This window comes from Patella vulgata, chromosome 7 (assembly GCF_932274485.2).
Source record: "Patella vulgata chromosome 7, xgPatVulg1.2, whole genome shotgun sequence".
Taxonomy (NCBI): Eukaryota; Metazoa; Mollusca; class Gastropoda; family Patellidae; genus Patella; species Patella vulgata.
Window position 1 is genome coordinate 50,714,504 of NC_065885.2, and position 19,858 is coordinate 50,734,361.

The window sequence follows — 19,858 nt, forward strand, 5'->3', positions numbered from 1 at the left end:
TAAAGTTATTAAAAAATGTATGGAAGGTGGTGTGTGTCATTTTGGAAGTGTAATATAGTGTCAACTACATTTCGGGCTTGATTGACAGATTTGACAGGAATTTGATTTAGGTCTGTAACGACATGCAGTAGACCGTCTTATGGTTGTCATCTATGAAATTACACACACCGTTGCAATAATTAAATGGGTGGGCGAGTCGTCGGGAATTTATTGAAACGATTAGTTTATGGTTCAGCGAATTATCAATTTTTATATTGTTATTCATTATAAGTTGTTTGGTTGATTGGCGTTAAAAAATATCATCTTTACGGTTTTATTTTCGCAAAGCATACGTCAATATGTATAGCATGACAAAGACTGTTACATCTTTTGAGTTCATTAATTAAACATTCTTAATGTGATGCCGTGTTGGTAGACTGCTATCGACTGTACAGACTGTGTTAATACGTGTATTAAGTTTTGTTCTATTGATTGACCGAGGATAAAACAGATCAATCATGAACGTATCATATAACCTTATTAATAATTTAATACAATAAGCAAACAAAGCGTTAGCATTTTCGCTTTCAAAAACACCTTTAATACAAGAAGACTTTGAATGTCAGGACGAGATGACATTATCATGAACTGACCAAATATATTGGTACAAAGTCATTGATTATCGTAGGATTGGATAATTTAAAAAAGAAACAAATGCATTAATGTCAAATGTGATTAAAGGGCTACTTTCCACTCTGATCAAGATAAATAGCGACCGATAAACTAAAATATTTCAAACTACACACCTGAAAAATGATGTAATAATAAAATCCCTTGCCAAATTTGGTTCAAGAAAACCCATAATCTCGCTATCTAGGATTATAAATATTCAAAAGACACAACACCTATGCTAATTTAGTTTCTCTTAAAGCTCAACTCTCCAGTCTGGTCACAGCGTCTGTGAACTTATAATCGTCATCACTCTCTCAATAATGACCGAAAATCTTAAATATTTAATAAAGCACAACTTTAATTCCAGCAACATTCGACAATCATATCGATTAAATACTATAATCTCCAGCACCACTTCCACAAGATTTTTCAATCAAGGACCCTAGCAACAAACTGTGCTGTCAAGTTTTGAGAACCTGGTAAAAAGTTTGTGTACATATTTATAGACAGATAAGGATAAGGGCATTTAAACATGGCCGTTTCAAAAAGTATGCACTATTATTATGCACCTATAGTGTCGCATTATCAAGCAATTATATTAATCATGTCCAATTTATAGACTCACTATAATCATAAGTTGACCCATTTTGTGAATTGGCTGAAATGTAGACTTCCCCCACCTTCGATAGACCTTAGTGTTTCAAAATTAAAGAATCTACCATCTTGTAAATGGCCTGATCACTGATTACTGTGATGGATCTGGTCGACACCAAGGACAGGCTAATTATTTCCGACAAGCTCGATGGAGATAGTTGAACGAGAGAGAGAAAAAATGGGGTTTAACGTCCACTCGACACAAACTAGGTCATTTCGGGACTAACATACGGTTTAATTTTTTAATTCAATAATTCGCTTGCACGTAGGGGTCTTTAGCAGAGGGAGGAAACCGGAGGACCCGGAGAAAACCCACGAGGTTGGACAGGCGACCCTACTCCTTTTCACGTACAACCGGGGAATCGAAACCACGCCAGTTGACTCAATGACAGACTTTACGATACAGCGCGCACATGCTAACCATTCAGCCACGCCCCCCCCCCCCCCCGGGCTCAATATTCTTGAATAATGCCTATTGTTTTAGTCTCTATAAAACGTCAATTTCTGTAAACGAACGATATTTGTCAACATTTGTCAACATAAGGCCAGCTCAATTCTTCGTCATAGGTCACGAGATAGAGCTAATCCCAACCCTAACCCTAGCCCCAATGCTTACCCTATCCCTAAACTCCAATCTGGCCAACAATCACGTGCCCTAACCTTATTTGCATTTCAGCGACCTTGACAAAAATTGAGCTGTCCTTAACACATAGATTTAGCCAACAATTAGGGTTTTCAAACATTGTAGTTGAGAAAATATGTAGACGTGTGTAAGATTCAATGGTTGTTTAGATGACCAGAATAATGAATTGTTTTAAAGCTACGTTCCCAGAAAAGTATTTATCGGGTGGTTATTTCCAATAAAAGTATGGCAATTTTGTTATATATGGAAAGTAGAAATATCCAATCTTATTAGAAAAATACTGGATTCCCTGAAAAACACTCATGAAGCGCATACAGGACAAAAATGTAAGGGTTTCCCTAATCGACAGCCCGACGGTTAGGAGTGTCTGCACGCGTGACGTCGAAGGTTGCACGCGGAGATTAGACGCGTGATGTACACGCGCAGTGGATAATCTGAAAATTTAATTAGGCTTCGATATTTGTAATAAATAGTCAGCGATTAAAGACAACATCGTCTTGTGTATGCAATAAATTCTCCTCCGGCTTCGCTTGCGTTGCTAGGTACTGAGAGAGGTAAGTCACGTGACACAAACATGACCTCTTTTGATCGATTTTTTATAGCCAGGGTATTCCCCGACAATTGCAATGTTTTAAGAAGGATTTGAAGCAAAATTATGATAAATTAATTAGTTTGTTTTTAGTCCAAACATATCATCAAATCACTCAGTTTGTACCCGGGAATGTATCTTTAACTCCATGCAGACTGTATATTGCGTCTTTATAGATTGAAATGTCTCGGCAAGTAGACTACTATCCAAGGTATATAAATCGAATCCGTTATTTACACAAGATGCTGCTATATTGATTGAGATACCACGCAAAACAGTCCCATTAAAACCTTAATCGATCAAAGTTTTATGTATTCAGTATAGATTAGACTCCCACCCCACTGTGCAAGGGGGAAATAATGCATCACGCAAGAAACTTTTATTTTTCCGCCATAACTCCGTATTTATTGCTGGACTCCCATCTTTTTCGCATTCATCAATAAAATTCAATTTGGCTTTAGTGGAATGGTACCTCACTCGTTCGACGGATGTTTCGCCAGGTACCAATCAAATCAGTGTTCTCACTGAAATCAAACATCTGAAATTTTGCATAGTGGTGGACTTTCTCTCAACCGAAGGGGAATTTATTTAATTTTGTGGTTGGAACGGTAACAAATTTGTTCCAACCTAGAGTCTCATTCGATGTTCTTAAAGGAGCTAAATCTCTTTTCTTTGGCACCTAGAAATGGACACAAATGGGCCACAGTGCATATAAAAATGTAATATGAATGTATGTAAAATAATTTCCATTCAGTCATTTCTGTTTTTACTGTGATTTCTAATCAGTTACGTTCCGCGAAATACGCGAAGAGTCCAAATTAAATGGCATTCTTTGGCGTCTGGTTATTCAAGTCTACACTTGTAGTATTCTCCTGAGGGAGAGAGAGAAATGGGGTTTAACGCCCTATCGACACAAACTAGGTCATTTCGGGACTAACATATGGTTCAATTTTATTTCAATGGGTCTTTAGAAGTGGGAGAAAACCGCAGTACCAGGAGAAAACCCATAAGGTTGGGGGGGGGGGGGTGTTGGATGGCTGAATGGTTAGCGTGCGAGCGCTGTATCATAAAGTCTGTCATTGAGTCAACTGGCGTGGTTTCGAATCCCCGGTTGTACGTGACAAGGAGTAGGGTCGCCTGTCCAACCTCGTGGGTTTTCTCCGGGTCCTCCGGTTTCCTCCAACTGCTAAAGACCCCTAAGCAAATTATTGAAATAAAATTAAACCATGTGTTAGTCCCGAAATGACCTAGTTTGTGTCGAGTGGACGTTAAACGCCATTTCTCTCTCTCTCTCCCATAAGGTTGGACAGGCGGCCCTACTCCTTGTCATGTACAACCTGGGAATCGAAACCACGCCAGTTGACTCAATGACAGACCTTATGATACAATGCGCACATCCAACCCCCCTTGAGTTAGAGACTTGCCTCCTTTAAACTGGACCCAACACAAGCCAGTGGCAATCAGGCGTTATTATTTGTCTAATGGTGCACATGTAGCCGACATAAAACAAACATTAATTTTATAGCAGTATTTTATTGCGTCAATATCTTTCAAAGCAAATTTATACAGACAATATAACAAATATGATTGATATAAATAATTTGAATAATATTTTAAAATTATATCCCAACATTTTTGACTTAGTATAGACCAGCTACATCGAATGGAATAATTAAATGAACACAATAACATCATTTAAAGTCTCCAGACTTGAATTTTAAAGGCATATTAATAATAAGACATTAATATCACAATATCATTTTAACATAAATTGATGGACCGGCATAACCCAGGTCTTCTGAGGTCTTCGTGATAACGAAATTAAAGGGTACTTATATTCACCCACACTTGACATTGACCTCGCATCCGTCCCCTCTCTGTACAAGCTTAAAAGCTCTATAAGATATAGTCCTATGCAATTAATAGGTAAAGTTAAATTCTGACATAGAGTTGTCTGTTAAAGATGCATTATGTAAGATTTTGTTTGGTAAAGGGATTACCATAATAGTTCAAAAATAGATAATTCAAAATGAATATATTGAAAATTTCATTCAAATTACTTTATTCTGAGCAACGTTATCACTGAAGTTTTGACATAGATTGTTTATTATTGTAGCAACGTTACTTGTTAATTAAGAATCATTGTTAAATTAAATCATTAAATGGCGATCTTATTTTAATCTGTGTACATCTGCACCATTTGATGGTTTAGAGAATTGATTATAGGCTTGTCATGTGAATAAATGTCTAAATAATAAGCCAAAATAAAAACCTGTAATAGGCAGATTTAGCTCTTACATAATGCATCTTAAAGAGCTTGTGAAATCAAACAAGCAGTTAGTTGACCAACTCTTGATTGAAGTAAAATATAGTAGAAGACACAAAAATTTCATTCCATCCAATTCTGAGAACTGATATATTTTGTTTTTCAAATAAACCAGTCATCAGAAAGTAAAATATGCTTCAAAATGTCTGTGTCATAAAAACAGTAGGGGAGCTGGATAGTCGAGTGTAAGGGAACTGGATTAGATTGCCCAGAATCCCAATGTAGACTGAAAAGAATCTTGTTTATTTCATACCTGATTCCCACTCAGGACCTGCAGGGCTGGCAAGTAAGGTATTGCCTAGTCATTCAGATGGCCTAAAAACAAAGGTCCACTCATGTACACATTAATGTGCACGTCAAAGAAGCATTCACAGTTGTAATTTTTCAAAGACCAGAGAGAAGTCCCTGCTGTCTTGGAAAAATTCTCTTTCCTAGCATTGCACGCATGACCATATAAACAGAATAACTGTATGATAGTCTCAAAATGACAAAAGTATTAAGTTGATGAGACATTGAATAACTGTAGGTAATTATAAAGTTCTGTAAGTAAATATGATTAAGCTCAAATATCAAATGATCAATATATACATGTAGAAGCACTATAGAAGGAAAGAGATATGTGATTACCCTTTTTATAATAAGCACTATAATATTTTTAAATGATGATAGTTATTCTGATGCTCAACTCACAAAATACACATATATACATCATTAACTTCAACAATTATATAAATACATGTAACTCAATAATAATAAGCAATTATTACATACAGTAGGCCCTTAGCAACAAAATGGTTGCCATGTTAAAATAAAAACAACAATCAAGCAAAACAAAATAACAATACTTCCACACTGAGAGTCGTTCACATTATAATGATTACCATACACAAAAACTCATTTGAACATTTTCTCCAGTTTATCTGCAATATTATAAATCTTTCAGTCAACCTTGATGGAATTTATGGAGCAAACTGTGAGCTCTTCACAACACCTTTTGCATAACATTTACTATACAAAACCAAGAGTTCATTGTTTTCATAATATGAATTGCTGCTGAGTACATGGTTCAGGCGAGGCACTACAACTGTTTTCTTTTTTGGCCTTGATTTTAAGCCATGTTTCGCCACCAAGCGCTTTCGCAAAATGGTCATCCACAGTTCCTGTAAACATATCTAAGGCGACCAGGTCATTTTTTGCCTTTATAGCTGTCCATGTGGTATCGCCGAGTGATTTAGCGAAATGATCATCAACACTGCCTGTTAAAAATAAAAGATTTGATACAATTTAAACATACATTATGCAAGAGCTAAATCTGCCTATTTCAGGTCTTTCTTTAGGCCTGAAATGTTATCTAAATTATTAATTAGACATTAATTAACCTATCCAGGCCATAATCAACTCTAGATGGCAGCGCTAGCCTGCGATCTTTAGTGGATTGTAAGCCGATTTACTGCACAACTTTCCTTCTCGATTAAACGATTAAATGGATAATCGAGACTATGCTGTGAATCGTACTGACTTTAGTAATGATGACCGAGGCTTATGGGAATTTCAGTCGCTTTGTTCTCAGTTCATAGTGGATCATATTTGAATGAAATTTTCACCAAATTGCCTTTACATTATCTAGTTTTTAACTATTATAGTGAGAACTGCCAACTCGTTACCAAGTCTCCCATAATGTATCTTTAATTAGAGAGAATGGCATTCAACCCCTCATAAACAAATTCAGAACGATACGATAATTTTTATTTCTATAGCTTCTTGTACAATGTGTTGGGGTATAATTACCACATTTCTGCCTTTAATTACAACACTTCTTCGAATTTCTTCCCAGCCCAAAGACTAGAAATACTTTTTATGAATGCCCCCCCCCCCCACCACCACCAGGAGCCACACTTGACACTTAAGGTTCTTCTCCAGTTATAAGTCGAGAGAAAGATCAAATTTCTTTTGTACTTGAAAATTATACGAGAATACTTGTCAAAATGTTGTGGTATATGTGTATAAACCAGTTATTGTTTTCCCTACATGGTGTTGCAGGGTCCGCACAAGCCTATGTGGCGCCCCAAGGCAAAAGTTTCAGTGCCCCCCCCTCCGCCCCCAACTGTTTTGTTCGGTGCATTTTAAAATACATTTATACTGATAACACTTTATCTAAATATCCATTTAACTAAATAACTAAATGAATTTGGGAGTCAAATTTGAAACTATAGAAGGGAGATAACTCCATATAAGCAGTAAATCCTTTGTCTTGAACAGGCTAGGTACAATAACAGAAGTGGATTATAGTGGAAGCACTATAAATGCTAATCAAGGAAGAAAGCTTGACAGAACCCCTCAGACATGGCCTCGAAGTCTAGTGGAAGGGCTCCCTTAGTCCTCGAAAATGGCCCCTGCGTTCCACTATGGGTCAGGAGAGAAAGGATACACGCTCGTTTTACTGTGCATAGAGTTATTGCTTTTGAATGATAAAGATCCCAAATCAATGACAGAAATAGTTTAATTTACCTGCTATAGAGTTATTAGGATCATCTGGAGAGGTAAAATCTATAGGAGATACATCTGTGCCTGTATTTTGTGAGACTGCTTCCTTTCTATAGGTAGTACCTAATGAACGGCGGAAATGTTCATCTATCAAAGGATCTGTAACCACTGCTAAAACAAACAACAATTCAACAATAAATATATTGAAAGAAAAACAGATTAACTCAAAACAAGTAACACAAGCCACAGTGAGGCAGATGTCCCCTGCCAAAAAATAAATAAATAATCTTTAATTTTTCATAAAACATAGAACAATCAAATTGCCTATCACTCTGCTTAACCAGAGCAGAAAATGATCATCATCCATCTCATTCCTAAAATATTTTACACAAAGACAAAGTTTGAACATTCTACCTCAATTCTGTTATTATGTCCCAAAAAGTGTAAGACGGACAGAAAGACCCATTTACTATGTCCCAAAAAGTGCAAGATGGATATACAGACGGATAGACAAACAGATGGATAGACAAACAGATGGATAGACAAACAGACAGACAAACAGACAGACAGACAGACGGATAGACACAAAAATTTTTTTTTTAAATATTTGTTTCCATTAAAAGGCAAGCGACAAAAATAAAAACAAAGAGGGGGGGGGGGGGAGGGCATGGTTCGTTCAGTTCACGGTGTTGGCTGCTTTTATTACATTGTGACATCATTCATAAGTTCATGCCATAAACTAATCTGCCATTTTCAAATTAGGCTTGGTGACGCTTGACTTAAGCAACGATCTGCAGACAATAATGGCACATTCAATAACACTGGCTTGTATTCTATTTCACTTAATCAAACCAGAGGTTTACCAGCGCTTGGCTCACACAAGAAAATGTTGACAAGCCACTGAAATCATTTTTTTTTTATTTGTGAGAAAATGGGCATACTACCTAGAATCTATAAACCATATTTGTAACAATCAACAATAGTACATGGTTGAGTGTTCTTACACTTTAAAAGATTCAAATACCGGTAGTATTGTGTTCTTATTAGCCGAGTACATGTAGATCTGATAGCTACATGTAAAATTTAATAGATTTTATAAGTAAAAGAACAGACTGTTATGACCCAAATTTGTACAATAAAAACATTCATGAAAAATTTGTAATATTTCTATATACAATTGAATTTAACTTTATGACACACATAAATGAATATATTTGGACATTTTGAAGATCAAAGAGATTTGATGGTAACATATGTTCATCTATTAAATATTGATTATTTAAAAAAAAAAAATAAACAACATTCCACAGAAAGTTAGTGTACTGAGTCATATGTAATATAGTACATGTATTATATGTCATAAAATATATATTCATTCTCAATGTGTTACTATATTATAGCCTTTTTATGTCTGCTCCAGACCCCTACTTGTCAGAGATTTGTTTACTCAAAAAGCGAGCAATAAACAAATCTAAAACCCTTACCACTTTGTATTATCTCTGGTTGCTTGAAATCAATTTCACAAAAATATATGCTCACAAATAAAAGATATGTTGCCAGGCAACAAAACATACGCCCACAACAGTTAAATCGTCCAGGCAGTAAACAAGAGTTGTCGCATATTATAATACACTGATTAAGAGTAACAACTCATTAAATAATTAACAGAAAATCATCAGAATTTGTCTGGCTTTATAAAGTTCTGCCCCATGCTAATGTTTAGTATACAAAACATTTAATATCATGGATTTAGCTGTTCGAGTTATCAAAAATCAGTGTATCAATCTAAAAGTCAACCGAAACGATTATATTATAGGTGTCTTCGTCTCATGAACGTAAACACAGTGTATGAATATAAAATCAATCAGATGATAACTATGGTCGCTAAAGCATCCACAAGGGCCATAACTCTGGCAGTAATTATCAGAAATCGTTGAAAATCAATAGGATTCTTTGTTTCATGACCTTAAACACTAGTCTAGAGATATCTCTTGTAATATTCCTCATTTTCTTCATGAATGAAAACAACCCTTTGGAAATCATCGGTAAATTAGTAGAAAGATTCTTATTGATTTCCCTTACAGTTTGGTCATTTAGATTATTTGCATAATTTCAGGCAGATATATAAGTAATTGTTGAGTTATAAACAATTTGAGATTCAATTTACTAATTTACATCCATCTTCATTAGTCTGGTTCATGGAAAAACATAGGGCATAAAACTTCATTTAGACATGTTATATTTGCTTTCAAGTAGAGGTCTGATTAGAGGTTTCTGTGAATATGGTACTATATGAAGTTGATTACATTTATTTTCTTATTTACAGTTACAATATGTCTTTAAATTATCAATAATGTAGATAGTAAAGCAATTTTTTCAAGACTATCAAATGTGGACTGAGGTACACTCAATATCCTAGACTATCCAAGGAACACACACGCCAAGTTTCATGTCACCCACAAGAGGGAAAAAAAGAAGATAAGCAGTGGGTGGGAACCAACAAATCAAATTCCCCTGACCAAAAATCTGATTAAAATACAGATCTATATTTCGTTTCAATTTTTTTATACTTTTGATGGCCTACACTACATGAAGATCTGACCGGTTGTAGTGATAGGTCGCCTCAGAGGTCATACGAGCAGCTTTTGACCCTATGACATCAGACATTTGATTAACCAATAAGCAATGATGTTTCTAGTGGATTACCCACAGTTCCGTGCACCACACGCCAAAAGTTTGCTGTAACAGACCGTTTCATTACCTAAACCCTCACATCATCCAGAACACGTCAATGATAACAACTCTTCCAGATCCTAGTGCAGTAAAGACAAGTAAAATGAAATTTTGAACTATAAAAAACGAAACGAAATAGGATCTGTGTTTTAATCAAATTACCTAACCAATAGTATCTGGTATTCTGGAAACAGTAAGCACAATGCTTGTCGTAACTTTTATCTACCTCAACTAAACCTGAAACTGGTGAGGAAGAGACGAAAATTATTTTTAATTAAGATATTTACCTTTTGTTTGAGATGTATTGATACTGGTAGTGTGAGGAGAGACAGGATATCTTGGTGGTAGAGTTGTTGGACAGGTTAATATATCCGACCTGTATTGTATAGCCACATTGCTTTCTCCAGTATTATTAGTATTTGATAGTGAGAGATTAAGTGGAGACTTCTGTTCATGCAAGTCTACAGAAATTGGTAGTGGTGGTGGTGGCGGTGGAGGGGGGAGACAATTCTCATTTTCATAATAATATGATCTATAATTGATGTCATTTCTACCATTTATACTTGACAGCTGCCTGAAATATACAATCGTAGAAATCGTTTATCATTTTTTTCCACTTGATTCATTTTTTTATGTGCTCACATTTTCATGTGGACGTATATTGTCGTCGCCCCTGTCCATCCGTCCACAATTTGTTTGTGGACACTCTACAGGTCACAATTTTGATGAAACTCGAAATATAGGTCTACATGTATCTCCCAAGGATCTCGGTTCCTTTCGGTATTGGCATGTAAGGGATCGCAACTTCGGGGATTATCACATGGTCCTTGATTGTACAAAAAATCACATTTTTAGCTTGTGTACACTCTAGAGGTCACAATCTTCAATAACCCAATGATCTTGGCTCCTGTCGATATTCGTGCATATCGGATTATAACTTCCTGGATTATGCCCCTCATAGTAAGAAAAATTGGGGTTTTAGCTTGTGGTCCCCCTAGAGGTCACAATTTTTATCTGATTAAAAAGAAACGATTCAATATATCACCATTACACCATAATGATGGTTGAGTTCAGTTTAAGTACATGTATATCCCTGTTACAACTCAATGAAGGTTGAGTTCAAATTTTGTAAAAATGTGACTGATACTGCCTGACAAAATGCCAGCTCCTTGTACACAAATAGTCTAAAAGTATGTAATACCATGGACCTTATAATACCAAGGTTGTGGACCCTCTACAAGTCATTATTTTTTTCTGATTTTGACGAAACTTGAAATGTATGTTTATAACCCAAAGATCTCGGTTTCTGTCGATATTCGCTCATATCGGACAGTAACTTCCTGGATTATGGCCCCTGACTGTACCAAAAATAGTGTTTTTACCTTTTTGTATTCAATTTTAAAAACCTTTTCAATATATCACTGTTACGCATCAATGAAAAGAGAGAGAGAGAGTGAGAGAAGACACAAACTAGGTCTTTTCAGGACTATAACATGGTTCAATTTTATTTCACTAATTCGCTTGCGCAGTGGTAGGAAAACTGAGGACCCGAAGGCGACCCTACTCCTTGTCACATACAACCGGGGAATCAAAACCGCGCCACTTGACTCAATGACAGACCTTATGATAACGTGCGCATGTGCTAACCATTCGGCCATTCAACTCCCCCACATCAATGAAGGTTGAGTTTTTATTTTGTGACAAAATGGCTGCCCCTTTACGCAAACAGTGTAAAAGTATGTAACACCAAGGAACTGCTGGTTTGATCAGTTACAAGTTTTGACAACCTTTTTCTCTTTTCTGAGAAACATAATTAAGAATCCATTTTTCAAATTTAGTGGTGCAAGACTATTTAGAACATTAAAATAGCACTCCAACTTTGATTATGATCCACATCATAATTTGTGATTCACTGCAGAAAGTCCAGTTTAGAAAATCAAGGTATTGAAATAATGAACTATACACCATTAGAATCTGAGTTATTGTGTCACAGAGCATCAACACATCAAATTGCTTATTTCTGTTTAGCCTGAACAGAAACTGCTCATCAGTCAAGACATTTACCTAATGAACATTCTACCTCAATTAGAATACTGTAAAGCTTTGACCATCGCTAGGAAATTTAAATAAAACAAAAAGTCAAAGTAACTTATAATTAAACATAGATTCGAATGAAATAATATTGTTTTAAGAAAGGGACAGTGGTGTAACAGAGTGGGGGAGCCGTCTATAAGTACATGAAGGGGCGGAATTTTCCTCTCAACACTGGCCTATAATACCCATTAAATAATTATGCCCTTCCCTTTTTTTTTTTTTTTTTTTTTTTTTTCAAATATAAATTTCTGCTCAAATGCTGAAATTATGCATGTTATTTGTTGAAAAAAATTAAATATATTTCATTTTCTTCCGTTATTGAGCAATATAATAAAATTTAATAATATTAATATAGGCTGAAATAAACCTTGCTACATCATGAGCATTGCGGCAAACCAATAAAAGTGGACAAGCATATACTGGTTTCCAGTATAGTATCTTTTAGAAACAATGAATTATTCTTACGTTTGTGTTCCTGCTGTTGTTTTCTCAATACGTAATTCTCTAAAATGTCGTTCATCAATTTGAATTTCCGATGAGCCAGATATATCTTTTAACCTGTCTGTTTTAAAACACTTGGCTCTAACTTCTCTGTTCGGTGAATCTCGTGGATCAATCTGTATACATCTCTTATAAAATGAACCTAAAAAATAATACAAGATAACAAAAAATCAATAAATTATTATAGAATTTTTTTTACCTACATTTGTATGTAAAACTATTGTATAATTTTATATATAGTTTACTTGAATACATTAATAATAATAATGAAGAAAAGGCCTGGACCACCTAAATTCTACAAGAAACAGAATTCCTCATCTTACTATCCCATATGAAATCAGTTTTCTGTACATTCTGTATATTAATATTTTGATATAAAACGTTCATAAGGAATAATTCTATTCTCTACTTTCCTGAACAAGCTAGAATCAATTCAATATTTACATTCATCATAAAGATATGAAATGACTCATACAATTGGTACTCACTGTTAATTTCTGTGGTTTCCAGCATGGAAGCTGCTCTTGATAAGACATCTAGTGGGGTCTCCATTTGACTAGCTATCATTCACTCAAATATTTTTACTGTAAAATCTATTCTATTTAATCATAGATTTGGAATCCATATCAAGATATTTCCTATTAATATAGGACCCTTTGTGAATTTACTCAAAAGCTATATGCCCTATTTTTTTAATGAAATAGATCTCTTGTAAATTCATAAGTTCGAGAAATATTTGAAAAAAAAAAATCTTTTTCAATGAATGTTTCTCGTACGATGTTTTTGTCACAACAGAACAATATTAGGTCTGTTTAATCGTTCATTTCTTTGTTAAGCTCCTTGACTAAGCAAAGAATGTAAGGAATTTGCAACCCGCTTGGGCCTTCACTTGGTATTGCTGGCTATGGCACTCCGCCGACGCTTCGTGATCTCGTATCGGTCGTATACTAGTGGTATGTTACAATGTAGTACAATGTGTAGGTCTACCGGTACAATGTTGAAAATATTGGACCATAACAGTTCTGTTAAGAAATAAAAAAGAAAAAAAGAACAGTTTAGTGCCCTGGCCGATTTAATAGTACACAGTATTAATACGAATTAATCTACAAGTGAATATTTCTTTAAAGCTTTTACATAAATTGAGAAAAATGACTAAAAATGTTACCTTCTTTTCACAACAGCGGGTTGGTATGCATGGAATTCATACCACAAGTCACATGACTAGCTGGGTCACATGACGAACAAAATGTCGCTGCAGTGCCAGCAAAAATGGCTTTGTTCAGTGATGCAACTAAAATACGACTCCAGTTTTTAATAGATCGTATTATATGCAAGGGCACCGTTTCAGTTGAGTGTTTAACATAACATAAATACCAATTTCTGATGTCTATTTATAAAATGAAAGTATATCAAGCCCGGTTGCCCTCCTTCGATCCTATATATATATAATAATAATATGTAAATTTTACACGAATCGGATTTTTATTAATACCAATGATTGGTGCTCGGAAATGAATTGAAGGATACAGCCCAGAATTTGAAGCATAAGCTCTTTTGTGGCGTAGTTTTAACCCGTGGTATAGAAAAGAAATATTTGTTTACCGAATGGCGGGTCGAACGTCAAAGTAATATTCCGCCTCTGAAGTATGTGCGGATATCCGATCCAGACAGGGTGTTCAGTGAAAAGATAATTGGGAATATAAATTAAATTATGTATGTTCAGACTATACCGTAATTGGTATAAAGAATATCGCTACAATATTCACGACAAGGTATGATAGTTTTGACATTTATTCTCTTGAGGTGCTATTATTGGTTTTATATTGTCTGTGGTCTTGTTCGTGTCTGGCTAATTGGTTGATTTTATTTCTATAAATGTTACTTTCCAGACCGATGATTTTTGTCTTCATTTTTTTTAAAGCACAGACACAAGTAATTGGGGACATTTTTATATACTTTTTATGTTTTGGTTACCGCGATTGAAAACATCGGAAATGTAGAAATTCTGTTTCTATGATATCTTCCAGGTTAGACTTAGCCAGGGAATAGTGACGAAGTTTACATTCACCGTCCGGCCAAAAACATAACCCAAATGCTAAAAATTAATGCATTGATTGACGATACAGTAAGCTCTATAATATTACCTTCTACTTATAATTTATGTGCGTTGACTGCGTAATAGAGTCAATAAACCAAGGGAAATAACTCCATTATATCATTTTATGGGTTCAGACTAGTAATTATCTTCTATTGACTTCAATGTTCGATCCATACTGATAATCTCTATCTTTTTAGCCACAAAGAGACCGACCATCTGATAAAGATATTGAAGGTGGTTGCCGTCTTGATCATGAATATTCACCAAAACCTTGCAGAAAATGTAACTTCAAACACCGTTCATCGATTCTAGACTAAAACATCAACACAGCTTCCCAGGTAATAGAGAGAAAAAGAACGAGCGAGTTGCTATAAATAGACGAACTTCATGAGAGGCAAAAATCAATTCTACCATCTTCTTAACGTGCAAAGGGGGGCGGGGAGCATATTATATTATGCGAACTTGCCTGAAAAAACACGGTTCATACCACTGGAAATGGTATGGCCTTGGGAAAGTCACTATGATATATCCCAGTTGAACACGTCATGTATTAACAGCAAATACGAGTATGGCAAACAACTAAATTATATGAAATTCAAACCGATCGAAGTTGCACACCTTTTAATATCGCGATTATTTTCTATGAGCCTTTGTTTGATAACCGATGAAGAAACTGTCGATCATCGGTAACTTTGATAGAATATCAAGATGATTATGCTGATTGAATATTGATCTCTAGCGAGACAACCTTGCTTGTAGATAATCAACCGTGCAATGATAGACATGTTAATACATATACAGTGTAACCCATAATGGTCAAGGTCACTTGTTGTTTCATTGGACCTTTACCAACTTAATTGATTAATTCTTGAATGGTGTATATAAAATTGATAGGATAGGTAATTATAAATATTGTAGCTATTGCGGCTTCTATACATTCGGTAATGTTTATTGCCCACTCTCGATCGTCTAGATCTCTGTGATACAATCGACATTCCTATATAAATTCAGATAATTTCTGACCAGTTTGGAATATTTATCCGAATATTGATTAAAGCTTAATAAAATATAACGTCACTGTTAACATGTAACCGTGGAAGAAATAGGAAATGCCTAGAAAAATCCTTCCAGATTGGACAAGCTACACATTGGCATGTACAAACGTGGGATGAAACCGCGGCAATGGTGATCAACAGCAAAACGCCACTCACGCACCACCATGCACACTGGACCCTAGGGACCCCCTCCTGGAAATTAACAAAATGAAATCCCCATATTAAGACCACCTGTGAAACTGTCTAGATCTGGTCTTAATAGTGTGGTGGTCTTGCTACTGAGTGAGCATTCTTTGGGCAATTTGAATGAAATACTGACACAGTGTTATGTAAATTGTTATGTATTTTGTTATGTATATTTAGGCATTTTTATTATTTATTTTTTTAGTCTAAGTTAAGATACTAATATTACAAAGTATAAACAAATACATGTAATAATAATTATACATGATAAAAAAAACCCAATTATTAAGTGATTGAACTTCCTAGATAATTGAGAAATGGTATGATAGCCTCACTATCTGAGGATAAAGGAAGTAAATTATAGACTTATGTCTACTGAGTTATATATACATTACTGGAAGAAACCATAAACATTCTCTGCTGTCGTTTTTTTTCTTCTTCTTCAAACGACTTAGATCTCTAAAATGCCACCACAAATCAGCCCTGAGTTTGCTTGGCCATTTGTATCTTACTACAATAGACAATTGAATTAGTGTAATGCAGGTTTGTCTGCGCAGAATATCAATCTTGTGTGTCAAACTTTACTTTTCTTTCGTGTCTTGTTTGGACTAGCATGGCACAGCCCTTGACCACTATTAATACAGACATCTTCAATCCACAGACGAATTATAATTTGTTACAACTGCGTACATAAAAGAGATGTCGCATCTAATAAATGATAATAAAGACATTAGAAAAAGTTCAGATTTCCACGTTTAAGTGCTACCCTCAATTAAACCATGCGTTCATAATAACACCAATACTGACACATCTTACGTTTGTAGTAAATCGGCCAAATTTGTTTATTTGGTTTTTCGAAATGAATTTTGTCTGAATACCAGCTACCACTTGCCGTTTTAATAAAGAGTTTCGCACTGATCATAACATTTTATATTCATGTAATTTTGGGTATATGTTTTGCTTTGGTAGCTGGAATCGGTTGTCTGTTACAGGTGAGGGGTTGGTGAGGGTTTGGCGTGTGTGTATGTCGGGGGGGGGGCAAGATGTCTCACGCGTGTGCTTTACGTCACAGGTTCTCTCATTGAGTCAAGTGACGTGGATTTGATCAGAAGCTTGTACGTGACAAAGAGTAGGTTCGCCTGCCCAACCTCGTGTGTTTTCTCCCGTTCCTCGCCCCCACCTGAAGACACCTACATGTACTCTGGCTTTTCGAGCTGTCTCCATTGATTTGACCTTAGTCTGTGATTATATCTCAATTATTAAAATGATTTATAAGATTTCGAAGGTCGTCTGACATTAAAACTGTCGCTATTCTAACCGACAATCAATTTTGTAGCTAATGACTTCTGTAATGGTGGGTGTACACTTTGATGACGTCGATCAGGCTGATAACAGTTGTATGTTTAGCTACAATTTATTCCACATGTTTGGCTTTTAAACACATCAGATTATTATGGAAATATACACCGACCTTTAAAAGACATAGTCCACATAGTTTGGATAGCCGACTTATTCTGTGTGTACGTGACGTGTTGCATTGACCGATTCCTTATCATAGAATTATTGGTGCACTCTATCAGCTTAATATCAAGCCACAGAACAAAGACGGGTTTATTTTCAAAATCATAAAAAAAGATCAATTGGGGAGGCTGGTTATATGATATCACGAGTTCGTCAGACATTACGCATACGGTTACTTTTCTACTTGTTACTTATCCCGTATAAGGATACATTGTGAAATTGTTATGGAAAAGCATGATTTAAAGGAGGCAAAATCTTTAACTCAATGTCATCCAAAGTCTTCGACATTGCAAACATGACTTATTGGTTAATTTAAATCAACATTGATGTTGTTATCCTACCGTGATAAGATGGGCTTCTGATATCCAATATTTAAGACAAAATAAAAAATTGAAAATTGGCACACGAATGGCGTGCCAGAATGCTTTTGGGCACCATTTGTAATGAAGCGACCAGATGAAGGAGGCTAAACATATCCCACATGAGAATTCTACCGGTGTAGACTGCCATTCAATTTGGACTCTTCGTGTATTTCGCCGAACATAACTGATTAGAAATTACAGTAAAAAAGAAATGATTTAATGTTAATCAGTTTATATACATTCATGTTACATTAATATATGCACTGCTACCCATTTATGTCCCTTTTTAGGTGCCAAAGAGTAGAGATTTAGCACCTTTAAAGTAGTCTAATTTAAGAAAAAAAAACTGGTTTTGCTTAAAGAGTCTGCGTTCAATAAACGTGCAATAACTTCAGGATAAACCAAGTATATACAGTGGTTTTACATTAGATCAAAAAAAATTCTTCCAATGTCAGTTCTTGGGTAAAATAAATCAATAAAATAAATATAACCTGCGTTATTTCTTTTTCGAAACTCAACCAATCAATTCAACATTTTTATTAAACAGGGTGTATATTTAAACATTGAATCAAATCGATACCTTACTGATTGTGCCGTGCACATGGAACCGGGATAAACCGGGTACCTAGTGAAACCTCAACACCGGGCCAATATCCATATCTACATGTTTATAGTGTATCTATGAACCCGAATGATTGTATATAATTATATCTAAATTTTCCAGCCTAGTTATTCCCTTGTCAGTGGTGCAGAACGCAAGGCCTGGCAAAGAAAAGCGTCTACTCTTTCTGGTGGGACGTAAAACTGAGACCCCGTGTATACCATCGGCAGCACGTTAAAGATTCCTTAAATCTGGAACTCGAAATAAGAATAGGCTGTAGCGCGGTACTCTGGGCAAAATTTCCCTCATAGCACAACCCGTATGCTAAACCCCATTCCATTTCATCTGTATGTTTATTACAGTTAGCGAGGTCACGGTGGCTAAGTGAGTAAGGCGCTGGCTCACTAGCCTGGAGGTCGGGTGTTCGATCCCTGCATTTGCCGAGAAAGTTCATCCAGATTTTCCCGCGTAGTTCCCTCTTGTCAGTGATGCAGGACGGAGGGCAGCTGTCTAGTCGTTCGGTTAATACGAAAAACCGACGTCCCCTGTACACATTGGCGTGCACGTAAAAGATCCCTCGAAGTTGGAATTCGATATAAGAGTAGGTCGTAATGCCGCTTCCGGACAAAATTTCCCTCATAGCACACTGTATGGCGTATGCCCGTCTTCATTAGCCCAGTTCGGAGCAGAAGGGCGTTAAAACCCATTTCATTTGTATGTTTGTTACAGTTCAAAACGCTAATTCAACTACATAGTAAATATGATTTTGTTACACCAGAAGTACACATGTCAAATCATTGTAATAAAAATGAAATACAAGTTCCACATACTATTATTGAAAAATAAATCAATTAATTGTTCGCGTCTCCACAAATAGATTAAATTCTATCGATTTATGGCAGTGTGTATTTAGTCATCTTTTATATCTCTAACCTGTTCATTGTGTAAAACGTTTCAAAAACAATGTAAAGGTTTGTCTTTGTATGGACTGTGATAGATTAAATATACAAAACGATATTTCAACAACGATCATATCAGAGTCTACTAGCAGTAGGAATGGATTTGAGGAAAAGGTAAATCAGTAATGTACATTTTTCTTACAGTATTAACCAGGAATTTACTCCAGCGTATCTCTGTTTTCATATGGAACCTATTTGATAACAGGCGAGAATGTTGCTTCACTTTTTTTGCTGTCTGTTTGTGAAACACTTTGTAAGAGAGTCTTTCAATCACCCAAGTGTTTATTATTAGTGTAAAATCTTTGATCTTGTGACGTGTTTCTTCTTTATTTACATTAGTTGTCGCTCTTACTTACATTGCTCCTGTAATATATTATATTAATATATTGTATATTATATTAATA

The 19,858-nt window shown here is 35.5% G+C and overlaps 1 protein-coding gene and 1 long non-coding RNA gene across 3 annotated transcripts; one reads left to right on the top strand and one right to left on the bottom strand.

The window, feature by feature from the left end:
- Positions 1–4,060: 4,060 nt before the first annotated feature.
- Positions 4,061–13,888, bottom strand: LOC126826661 (transcription cofactor vestigial-like protein 4). 2 transcript variants are annotated; one of them, XM_056102127.1, is made up of 6 exons: positions 13,841–13,888; positions 13,164–13,697; positions 12,640–12,817; positions 10,368–10,654; positions 7,372–7,515; positions 4,061–6,119 (listed from the first exon to the last, which is right to left on the bottom strand). In XM_056102127.1, the coding sequence occupies exons 2-6, from the start codon at positions 13,240–13,242 to the stop codon at positions 5,899–5,901; spliced, it is 909 nt and encodes a 302-aa protein (XP_055958102.1). In that variant the 5' UTR covers positions 13,243–13,697; positions 13,841–13,888; the 3' UTR covers positions 4,061–5,898. The 2 variants fall into 2 exon arrangements, with proteins under 2 accessions (XP_055958102.1, XP_050411601.1); XM_050555644.1 differs by having other exon boundaries at positions 7,372–7,518.
- A 56-nt stretch (positions 13,889–13,944) lies between these two features.
- On the top strand, positions 13,945–16,839 carry LOC126826672 (uncharacterized). Its single transcript, XR_007682359.2, has 3 exons — positions 13,945–14,447; positions 14,703–14,800; positions 14,971–16,839. It is a non-coding gene; the product is annotated as an uncharacterized LOC126826672 (long non-coding RNA).
- The last annotated feature ends 3,019 nt before the right edge of the window (positions 16,840–19,858 follow it).

Excerpts from the sequence above, each read along its gene's own strand:
- LOC126826661 (XM_050555644.1), bottom strand. The coding sequence starts at position 13,242 with ATGATAGCTAGTCAAATGGAGACCCCACTAGATGTCTTATCAAGAGCA. Across the intron at positions 12,818-13,163 it reads GGAAACCACAGAAATTAACA|GTTCATTTTATAAGAGATGT; the intron begins GTGAGTACCAAT and ends ATTATTTTTTAG. Across the intron at positions 10,655-12,639 it reads ACAACAGCAGGAACACAAAC|GCAGCTGTCAAGTATAAATG; the intron begins GTAAGAATAATT and ends TGTATATTTCAG.